General features: G+C 37.3%; 1 protein-coding gene across 1 annotated transcript in view; it reads left to right on the top strand.

Annotated features, from left to right (window-relative positions):
* The first annotated feature begins 7426 nt into the window (after positions 1-7426).
* Positions 7427-12282, top strand: part of Trat1 (T cell receptor associated transmembrane adaptor 1) — a 41920-nt gene continuing 37064 nt past the window's right edge. The window contains exon 1 of the mRNA XM_048454331.3: positions 7427-7658. Within this exon, the coding sequence (XP_048310288.2) occupies positions 7652-7658 (7 nt within the window). The 5' untranslated portion in view covers positions 7427-7651. The remainder of the gene's footprint in view (positions 7659-12282) is intronic.

Raw genomic sequence — 12282 nt, 5'->3', positions numbered from 1 at the left:
CAGTTTTCTTTCTTACAATGCCCTTTAGAATTTGTTAGAAGGATAACGCTTACTAAGCATTTTGCAGTGAGCAGGTGTTGTCCTAGGGAAGGTACGTGTCATGTCCAAACTTCTATTTTCATGTAATTTTAGGCTTTGGGAAACTACTATAAAAATAATATTATATAGACTCATACACTTTTATTGATTTCACACATCCTAACCATCTACTGCATAGATATTTTTTCTCACTCATTCTCTGCTGCTTTTCATTTTCATAACTCACATTTAAAAGAGGGAAAATCCCAGCTATGTTCCTTAAATCTTCTATCATTTTATAGCGTCATTGGACAATTTTTATCCTTAATTTTTCTTGTTATTTTATGCAGAACCAGGTTCATTATTTAAGTCATCGAAGATATTATTCCAAACTCAATAAAACTGATCTGATGAATTTAGCTGAAAGTTTCAAAATGAATTGTTATTATTTACTCTATGGTGCTCTTGAAGAAAAGTCTATTTATAATGCTATGGAGTCCATACCTGACAAGACAGATAATGGCTATCTAAAACCAACTTTCTCCCTGAACCACCCCTCACAATTTTATGTCTTTAGAACCCTTGCCTCTCTTAGAGAGATTGTAGACTGGTTTCTAAGGCTCCGGCCTCATGACTGACATTCCCTGACTATGAGTTTGACTAAGGAAGAAAACGTGTGAAAGATTGAAAGCAGAGGAGAGCAGCTCAGTTTTTTGCCTGGTCCTAGAATGGCCCTATACCTTGGTTACTAAAATCTGTACCTCCTGCTGCGCAGCTGGGAATCTCACTGGTGCTCCTTTGGTGCTTTCAAGTCCAGCCTTGGCCATCAGCATATTCGTTTGTTAACCCAGAAGTCTTTCACTTTCCCTTCTGCTTTTCCCTGTGATGGTTAATCCGGTCAGTTTGACTGGATGAAACAATACCTGGAGATTGCTACAGCACACCTCTAGGTGGCCTTGCTACAGTATTTCTTTTGACAAGTATAGCCTGAGATTGCTGATCTAATGAAAGGATTATTTCATGGATAGATTAAAACAATTGCTGGAATATTGGGAAATGATAGATTATGGAGAGTAGGCCTGGTTAGAAGTAGGTTGAGTGTTGTGAAAGTCCTGTCCATACAGGACTGTTCTGTTCCGTTTCCTGAGAGCCAGGCTGTGAATCCCTCTGCTACTTCCTTCTTGCTATGGTGGACTGAAACCATGAGCAAAATGAATCTTTCCTCCCTTAAATTGCTATCATCCCATAGTAATAATACAGCTGACTAATGCACCCTACCTACACCTAGGCAAGTATTCTCTTCATTCAACTCATTCAGCTCCCCCTTGGACTGTCAGCATTCTTCCCAGTCAGGACTCCGATGGATGCAACAATTTTCCATGCTCCTGCCTTTCCTCTTTGCTCCTCCTCTCAGGAGTTCTCCCTTTAGAACTGCTGTCCCTCGAAATCCTCAGCCCCAATCATCTCTTATTTTGATCAAAATTAATCTACTACATGTCTTATTTGGTGAAAGATCAACCAAAGAAATGTTTGCTTAGTCCACTGATCTGAAGTTGCTACTTGGTTGCAAATGTCCTAAGGCATTTGCAGTTTCAGGGATCCTTCCTTTAATCTCAAGAAAACTTTTTTAATGAGGAAACTTCATATTCAGATGATAAAACTCATGTCATCATACTGTCCTTCAAGTAAGCCAAGCACTGAATGTGCAAGCAGTTCAGAAAAAAAAAAATGTTCAAGCTAGTGTTTCCTAAAATATACTTTTTAGAACAATAGCCCTGCAAAATGGTTAAAAATAAAAGGGTAGCTACTTTAATGCAACATTTTTAGAAATAATTTTATATACATCAATTGATAACTAAAGTCATTAGAATTCATATAGTATATAAGTATATATAAACACATGCTTACAATGAGCCATTTATACTTCAAAAACAAAATTTCTCAGACTATGTAGGCTGTTTGGTTGTTCCTCTCCCTAGGGTACTGCAGAGAAATCTCTGTAAAAGGACAAATTACGGCCTTCCTGAAAACCCTGGCATAAACTTCTCACATGGAGGAAAAGAGCCTACATCTGATATCAGATACTTTATTGCTTCTGAATCTTAGTTATCTATGTTTTTAAATCTTCACTTTACAGTTCTGCTTCCACAAGCACAAAAAGCACTTCTAAAAGACTCAAAAATTTTATGCCAAATCCACATTTTGCTTCATAGCTTTTAACTTGGTTTTGCTTTCCTGTCTGAATAAGTAAATTTGCCAGAGGATTTCCATCTAAATTCAACGAAGTTCAATAGAAATATTAACGACGAATAAGGTCTAAACAGATACCATTGTAGCTCCCTAACTAGTTTTGAATGACTTCATGTTAAAACTGCCTGGCTGCAGATAGAGGGCGCTCTTTCTTCCGGCCTATCCTGAAGCTGTGAGTTTCCTTTGCACGTGCTTCAGTGTAGCTGCGTGATTTGGGGTAGTAAATAAAATTCTACAGAGTGATAAGCTCTAGTCCCACAAATCAAAGCTTTTAAAATAAGAGAATTATAATAGGAGCTCTTAAAATTACACAGAGTTTTTTAATTTGGAACACTTCAAATTATAGATAAATGAAGCTATAAATATATCATAAGGCCTGCTTTTAAGTGTTGAGAGCCTCTTGGAATAGATGAATGATAGACAGACAGACAGAGAAATATAGAGATATGTGAATAAGTGTATATATTCCAAGTAGATATAAATATATCATACTAATAAGAGATAATTAATTATAGAAACGATAGATGACCATTAAAATAATCTAGACAAAGTAGTGCTGTTTCTTTACACTATGACCTAGTTTTCTATTTTTCTGCATATGGAACTTGAGTGGCAGCTGTCATTGTATGTTTTTTATTTGTGGCAACAAAACTTCAATTTTATTGCTCTTAAAATTCTCATTTCTTGACAGATACCCATCAAAACCTCTCCTCAAACTTCCTACATTTGTAACATGCTTGGAGTGCATGAGGGCATTTCTGCTTAGTCTAGCTATCTTTTAAATTTCATTTTGATAACTCATCTCATTATAATGTAGTGCAGAATCCTCAAGTTTATTTATTATTTGAGCATAGCTCATGAAGTCATTATTCAAATCTGACTGTATTCACTAATATATTTCATAACATATATATATATACATATATATATATATATATACATATTCATAGACTTTCTTATTCCAGTAATGTTTCCATTAGCCATCCATTTCTTAATGAAAAGCTATCTATTTTCCTGGAAATAAAAAAAAATTTTGTGGCGCTGTCTGCTGAACATTCATAGGCTTTCCCCGTGTGTTTTGCACAACTTTGATATATTTGCCTATTGCTTAAACCTAAGGAATAAGAAACATTATAATACAGATCACATTTTAAAGATATTATAATCATGATGCAGAATTTTTAGTGCTTTTTTTCTGTTTCTGAGGTCTCAGTTGTGCATCTGGGATATATATTTACTCTTTTGGGCCATTAAGTGATTCTCTTCCTGAGCTGAAGTACATCTGCCTGTGTCCTGTGTGCCTGATTGTCAGTTCCATTTAGACTTGCATATGTACAGTCACAAGCTTGAGCCTGGAAAGCCTTGGGGCAGTCACAGCTGCAGGTGGGTTTGGTTGCATTGCCTTCTAGTTGTTTGTGTTTCTTGGGCCAGCAATACAATTCTTGCAGTTTTGCCCAAGTTATTCTTGCTGTTGACCTGTGTCCTGAAAGCCTGCTCCTGAATATTGTTGTTGTTTCTGGAATTGAAATTCATGGATGACCCAGGATGGGAACATTTTCTTTTTTTCTCTGTTTGCTGTTGTATGTGTTCTGCTAAGGATGTGTTTACACCCAAGTTCTTGGTTCTGAGACCTTTTCCCAGTATCAGCTCCATGAAGCACGTTACAAATGCTAGTTTGCTTAACCTGTGGGGTTCCTACTTGGATCCATGACTTAAACCCTCCTTGTCAGTTATCTTCTTCAAAGACCAACTCCTCAGGGCCACTCCACAATGGTATCCTCTTCTTGAATTAATGTTGCAAGATTCCATCCCTGTGTAGATGTTTGGGATTCAACCTTTTAGTTGCCTCACCTACATCCCAATGTTCCCTCTGAATGAAATCTTCTGATTCTTCACTGCTTTCTGAACTCTACATCAACTAAATACTACTATTTTCCTGAATTGTTGGGTCTGTGAACATCCAGATCTGGTCCACGGAACCTGCCATCCTGATGGTAGCTGATGAAGAAATAGTTCTTCGGTCAAATTCATTTGGAAAGACTCTGATAAAAAAAAAGAGTAGTCAGTTTTCCTTTTTGCAGAACGTGCAGATTCAATATACTAATGTATGCATTCATACAGACAAAATTAAGATATTTTTCTAAGCATTTGTTTAGGAATATTGTTTCCTAAGAGCTTTTTTATTTATTTAATTAATTAAATAAATAATTTTAATGTTTTATTGAACTATACCCTTTTGCCTGCTCCCCTCCCTTCTTCCCCTCTTTCCTTTTCCATCTCCTGTCACCCCCACACTACCAATTTACTCACGAGATCTTGTCTTTTTCTCTTTCCTACGCAGTTCCATATATGTCTCTCTTAAGGTCCTCTTTGTTGTCTAGGTTCTCTGGGGCTGTGGACTATAGGGGTTTTTTTTCCTGATTATTTTATGTCAAAAAGCCACTTATAAGTGAGCACATCTTGCTTCTTTGGTGGTCTGGGCAGAACTGTGGAGGGAACTTCCTACTTCCCAGAATACTCCTGTTCTCATCGCCCCACCTCTACTTCCTGTCTGGTTGACCCACCTATACTTTCTGCCTGGCCAATCAGCATTTATTTAAAACATGATTGACAGAATACAGACAATACTCTCACACCACTGGGTTACCTCACTCAATATTGTTTTTTCTAGATCCATCTATTTGCCTGCAAATTCCAAGATGTCGTTATTTTTTTGCCGCTGTGTAGTACTCAATTGTGTAAATGTAACACATTTTCCTTATCCATTCTTCAGTTGAAGAGCATCTAGGTTGCTTCCAGGTTCTGGTTATTACAAATAATGCTACTATAAACCTAGTTGAGCACATGTCCTTGTAGTATGATTGAACATCCTTTGGGTATATACCCAAAAGTGATATTGTTGGGTCTCGAAATAAGTAGTTTTCTAATTTTCTGAGAAATCACCATACTGATTTCCACAGCAGCTGTACTAGTTTGCACTCCCACCAGCAATGCAGGAGTGTTACCTTCACCCCGCATCCTCTCCAGTATAAGTTACCATCAGTGTTTTTGATCTTGGTCATTCTGACAGGTATAAGATGAAATCTCAGAGTTGTTTCAATTTGCATTTCTCTGATGACTAAGGATGTTGAGCATTTCTGTAAATATCCTTCAGTCATTTGAGACTTCTGTTGAGAGTTCTCTGTTTAGGCCTGTACCCCATTTTTATTGGATTATTTGCTCTTAAAGTGATTTGTTATTTTTACTATGTGTGTTTATGGGTGCACTGTGGTGTGTGTGGTTCAGGAGACAAATATTGGGTATAACTTTTTCCATTGTGAATTCTAGCTGGGCAATTCAGATGGGCATGCTTATGGGACCAGCACTTCTACCCACTAAACCATCTTGTCGGCCCTGGAACGTACTTTTAAAGTCCTTTTAAGGATTATATTAGAGATTCTTTTAGTGTTTTTTCAGTCTTATAGACTGGATCAATTACTTACAATAAGTATTCTGATGGAAAGGAATAAAGTGAGCAAAAATGTTCCTTAGTGTTTAGCTAACTCCATCCACAGAAACAAGAGTTGCAAGCATTGCACTTTGGTTCCTATGGTGTTACAGTCTATAGAAGAACAAAGATGTTAGTTCAGAGGATACCTCCCATTGTGTTACGCTTTCAATCAGAGTGATATTTATTGAAATCTAATAGGCCAAGTATAATTCTAGGTTCTGAAGCTGTAATGGTTAATTAGGCTAATTCTATCTTATATGTATGAATTTCTCAAAACATCACCTGTATCCAAATTACCAAGGCTGTGGAATCTGCAAATAAGTCCATAAACACCTGAGAGCATATGGAAATGTGGCATTTATTAAACTGAGTGTTATCTCAGCAACTAAAAGAAATTGGACATGTTGTATGTGGATAACAGTTTTACTTTTGAAAAAGGGAGTAAAACATTGTCTTTTATGGCAACACAGATTGCATTGGAAGGTAATTTAAATTAAATTAATCACACTAATTTAAATAACTCAGTCACAGAAAGACACACATATTTACTCTCTCTTTCTCTCTTTCATAGAAGATAAAAATAGAGTTCACAGAAATAGAGGTTGGTGGTCACTGGTGGCCAGAAAAGGGAAGGGGAGGAGACAGTGTACGGCTAGATAATGAGGAGCAAGACACATTTAGTGAGGAGAAATTAATTTGTGTTCTATATCATAGCAGCATGGTTAAACTCTCCAAAAATTTATGGTGTATTTAAAAATATCTCAACAAGTCCACATTCCAACACACAGAAAGGATAAATATTAGGAAATATGAAAGCTAATTCCCTGGATTTTTATCATTATGCATTATATACATGTGCTGAATTATACCATATCCCATAAATATGTGCATATAATATGTCAATTACATTGCTTTTTTAAAAATGAAGAAACCATGCTAGATAATAAAAATACATTAATAAAGTCTTTTAAAATAAATCTTTCCTTTTGTCTATGCTAGCAATCTCATATAAAAAAAAATGACAAAATAACCAGAGCTGCTGCACCAGGCCAAAAATCGCGATTCTGTGGTTATCCACCACAACTGCAATTGTGAGGTTGTCCACCAGTGCCTTGAGGTACTGCTGCAGAGCACACTTACAGGCAGATGTTTAAGAAATCCTGATCCTGATGCTGAATGACCGTAAAGCATGCTGGTGACTCTGGCTTACATAGAGCAACTTATGCTGGCTACAGTGACGGCTGGTGGGACTAAGGCAGGCACCTGGTCCCCTGGCAGGATGCTGCTTAGCTGCCAGACATTTAATACTCACTAAACACTCAGAATTTCTTAATTCTCCTCTATCCATTAGGTCTCAAAGGATAGAGTGAGCAGATGAATACACACCAGGGCTCGCTTACTATTTATTGGTCCACCAGTTTAGTAGATTTCATTTTATTTTCATGTGAACTCAGAGGTGAGCAGAGCCCTGGATTTTCTCAAAGAATATGTTGGATTTCACCTTGATTTATTCATACCATGCTTTAATTCTTTATTTTTAAATCAGACTTTATTTTTAAATCAGGTGGTGATAAAAACTCACCTTTTGACATACAAAAGCACATGGGGTTTTTCTTCCCACGTTTCACAACTATTTAAGTCTACTCGTTTCAGACCTAAACTCTAGAAGCCTCTATCACCACATTTCCTGTTTATAACTGAACAAAGTACACACAAAAGAGTTGAAGAAACAGAGGAGAAAAAAAAGACCCAAGTACTGATAAAGATATATGTCGGTGCTATGCTGTTTCTATCACAAGAGAGCAACGGCGCTTAGAAAAAAGGCTGGTGGGAGAATTTTTAGGCTATCCACCTGTTTCATGGCTGTATGTGGGCTCTTCTGAAAAGAGAAGCATGTCAGGTGAGTCGTATTCTCAAGTCTTTTCTTGTTTTCATTCCTGTGACTAACAGTTCATTTAGCAATTTCTAAGTCTTAACAAAGAGATATTTACTTATGAGAAAGTAAACTGGCTAACATGGCATTTTTTAAAAAAACGATACAATGATGTTTAGTATGACTGGAAAGTAGCTTGGATTGCATTAATGAGTATATTGATTATTTGCTTTTGGAAGAAAAAAATTAGGCAGTGTTTCGTAAAACCTAAAGCCATCACAGTTACTGATGAATGTTCACTAGCAAATGTGCCATTTGAAGGTTTATTATTTCTACAGAATCTTTTGTGGATCTTGCATATTTACCTCTAGTCGGGTTAGATAGTAAATAGGATAGAAATAATTGATTGTAACTGCCTAGCAATTAGACATAGTTACCCCTGAGGGATCAGTAGGATTTTCGATAGTCCAGGAGATGAAGACCTTTGAAAAGGCCAGTGGAAATTCCATGGTGACATAGATTGTACTGGGAGCTCGGATCAGTTTCCTACTACGAATTTGTCAGTCATCCATTCCTCCTGCATTCTTGTTCTTCTCTTCATTTCTCTAGCAAACGCTTAGACAACAAAAAAATGCATTTGGTGCAAAGAAAGAACACTGTTAAATAGAAAAATTATCTTTATTCCTCCCTTGGTTTTCAAGACAGGGGTTCTCTGTGTAGACCCAGCTGTCCTAGAACTCACTCTATAGAGGACCAGGCTGCCCTCAAAATCACAGAGATCCACCTGCCTCAGCTTCCTGGGTGCTGGAATTAAAGTGTGTGCCATCACTGCCTGGGGAAAAAATTTTCTTACAAGCCAACATTTAATTACTTTAAAATGAACAAATATTAAGTTGAATTCTCTTCAAAGTTTTACTCTTGTGCATTCCACACAGTTTGCCTTTTATAACTGGAATAATAACACGCATTGAATCATACATCCAGCTTTACTGCCAGCTTGTATCATAACCATTTCCTTCGTCATCAGAACATTGCCTCACTACGTTAAATAGATGCACAGAATCAGAGCCATTGCACTAATTAGGATTTGTGTAATCTTTCATTTATTAATTTATTGTTAGACACTTCTGTTGTATTCAGGTTTTTTAAATCTTATTTTAAATGGTAGGAAAATGAATAATGTGTATTGAAGGCTATTTTTCAGAAATTACATCTAGAATCAAAATTATTGAATAATATGTTATGGATTTTTCGAGTTTCATCATTGCTAAATTGCTTCCCCAAAGATGATGGTGATTCCCTGTCATTCTAGAGTGCTTCTTTTTACTGGTTGATCTCATTTAGTAATCTTCCTGAGCACAACATGCTAGTCCGCTGCATCATACATGTCACTTTGGTTACAATGAGCGTGGACAACTAACATTCTGTACAGACTTTTGAACTGTTAGTAAATCTGTGGTTTGTACCTTGTCTGACCATATCTTGTGCCTAATTGTTACGCTGTTGGCACATTTACTATCAATACATATCGGACAGTAGTGGAGCAAAGGTATCACAAATTACAGTTTTTGAGAGTTCATTTTGCAGAATTTTGTCTGAAGGATTTTTAAAAATCATTTATCTGGTAAGGTAAGGCACAGGAGTTAACCTAACCCATGACAGTCATACATGCCTTCTCTTTCCTAGTTCATAAGAGAACAAAATTAAAGATAATAGCTCTAGTTTAGTTAGGATCATGTAAGAAATGGACACAGCAGTCCTCTGCCCATGCTGCTGATAAGAACTTGGGAAGGGGAAGTTCAAAGGCAATGAATGTGATGGTCAACTATCTCTGGAACCTATTGGTTCTCAACTAGAAGAGATAACAGTAAGCTTTCTCCATATACTTTGCCTCTCAGCACTTTGGCACAGGGCTGGAATGTTGTCATCACCAATGACGACTTCCCAAAACAGAGATGAAAGTGTGCACCATTAAAGCATCCTAGATCTCTCTTTTGTTGTTGTTATTGTTTTGTTTTTCGAGAGAGGGTTTCTCTGTAGCTTTGGAGCCTGTCCTGGAACCAGCTCTTATAGACCAGGCTGGCCTTGAACTCACAAAGATCTGCCTGTCTTTGCCTCCCAAGTGCTGAGATTAAAGCATGCACCACCACAGCCCAGTCAGTATCCTAGATCTTAAAAGCAAAAATAACCTTCACCATACAAAATTTAACATGAGCTAAGGAATTTGGTGACAGGATTTTCCATGTTTAAATAGATAAAAATAACCATACTGATAAAATAACTAAGGCCATGCTTCCCCCTTGCATAAAATGAGTATTAACCAGATCAAATAAAGAAATCCATTCCGTTTGTCCATCATTTAATAAACAATGATTCACCATTTAGTTAACTCTTTGACTGCTTTTGTTGTTTGCTTTGTGGAGTTCCCACTGTCTTTGCTCACTACAACTTCAGTTACATGTCTGGGCAGAGTGGCACTTCTTTAGAAACTAGGGTTGACTAGTCATGAATTGCCTCTTAAACTCAAGCATTCTTTTAAAGATTCAGAGAAGTTTTTGCCATGCAACTTCAGTAATACTTGCCAGTAAATTTAAGACAAGCTAATCAATAGAAAAAACACACTGTCACTTAGACACCACAGATATGAAAAACATATATCCACAAGTTAATAATAGTTAATAGTTAATAACAAGTCATCATTGCTCAAATTCTTACACATTTTAAATTTTGTTTAATTATCACAGTATACTGGCTTTTTGGGACCCTAGTCTATTTGGATGCAAAGCTTCCTAGGCCTGTATGTAGCGGGGAGGGCCTTGGACTTCTCACAGGGCAGGGTTCCCTGCCCTCTCTAAAGGAGGGAGGGGGAGGGAGAAGGGGGAGTAGGGTAGCAGGAGGGGAATGGTAGGAGGGGAGGAAGTGTAAATTTTTGAATGGAAAAAAATCAGATTAGTTGAAATGATATTTGTAAATATTTATGGCCTACAGCGTGATAATTCAGTAAAGACAATGAAGTTTTAAAAAAAGAAAATAGCATAGACCTTTATAACACGTTCAACTCAAGTATTTTGGGTTCCACATGTGCGCTTATGTCTTCAGCCCTTCTAGGTTGCTTCTCTGACATAGACACAGTGTGTGCACAAGATGAAGTAACTAAGCATGGATGAGCATTTACTTGTCTACAACGGGGAGTTGAGCAGTATCAACCCCACAGCATCTGTGAAGTTTACCAACCTCATGTACAGCTTAGCTGCAAAAACAACAAAGGAATCTAGCATCAGAGAAATCTGTAGCATGGTCTCTTAAAAACTGCTGTCTACTTCCCAGGCATAAGTACATGTTTTTCAGTTAACTTAGAAAAAAACTAAGAGGACTCCAGATGCTTTAGAAAGAGGTGGGCCTGGTGCCACAAGGCTGGAGTTGGGAGCTCCAGACTGATAGCTGGCTAACTGAGGATCAGTGATTTACAAGAAGGAGGTTACATAACTTCCGGCAGAACAGTCTTGTTCTCATTCTCAGGCTGGGTGAAAATTGGCATATCAAAGGTTGTACTGCTATTTTCTCTGAGAGCTGTATCATTCACATCTCAGATACCTTCTCTTCGCAGCAGGAATTCATTTTGAAGTTGGAGGGTTTCGGATTTTGCACTAAAAACAAGAGATTTACTTGGAAACATGGGACTAATGTGAAAACTCCATTGAGGCTAGCATCTATGATTCTCGTAATCTTTGTTGGTGATGATGGACCTAGGTGGGGGCAGTTTGGAATGTAGACATGGTGACAACATGCTATAACCCTCAAATCAAAAATATGCTGTGCTCAACACAGCTACCACCACACTCAAAAAATGTGTCACAAGTAGACATATGGGTATTGTAATACCAATTCAATTTCCCTTCAAAACATTTGGGTGCTTCAAATAAATATGAATGACTGTGAACTGCAAAAGAATGCTCACTGCCCTAATGAAGTTCATAAATCAAAGGAAGGTACCAGGAAGGGAGGGCTATATGTGTCAAATCCATGTTCTTGTCCTAGATAAAGATAGTCTGAAATACATAAAACCTTATGTTTACTTGCTAATGTTTAAGTGAGAGCTTCCTCATTAAGGAAGTCTGCTAATAGAAAAGCCTTACATTTGCTTTGCCAGGTCTCCTTCTGTAATACATGTGATTATGAACTCCATATACAGTGCCTGCCAGTACCTGTTGACTTTAAGAGAGGTGGAGATCTTTTCTAATTGTTTTTATTGAGCTACACATTTTTTAAAGCTCCCCTGCCTTCCTCCCCCTCCTCTTTTACCCTCTCCCGTGACCCCATGCTCCTAATTTACTCAGTAAAGCTTGGCTTTTTCTCCTTTCTATGTAGATCCACGTATGTATCTCTTAGGGTCAAAAGGCAGAGATCTTATAATTAAATCCACTGTTAATAGCCCTTGGTGATTGAAAACTAGATAGAAATTCACGTTATTATTCTAGCTGTCTTTGCCTCACAAATGATTTCCTATGCCTTTGACTTTTTAGTGGTGTAAATATCCAAATTCATTTTGTGCATGAATTCTTTTTAAGTCAAGAAAAACTACATAAATGAAGGTACAATTAACTAGTAATGCCACTTAAGCTTGCTCTTGTTCAACAAATGTTGATAGGTA

The sequence above is a fragment of the Myodes glareolus genome, chromosome 2 (assembly GCF_982192425.1).
Source record: "Myodes glareolus chromosome 2, mMyoGla1.1, whole genome shotgun sequence".
Classification (NCBI taxonomy): Eukaryota; Metazoa; Chordata; class Mammalia; order Rodentia; family Cricetidae; genus Myodes; species Myodes glareolus.
The sequence above is the reverse complement of the archived record's forward strand: the minus strand, read 5'-3'. Positions and strand labels throughout refer to the sequence as shown.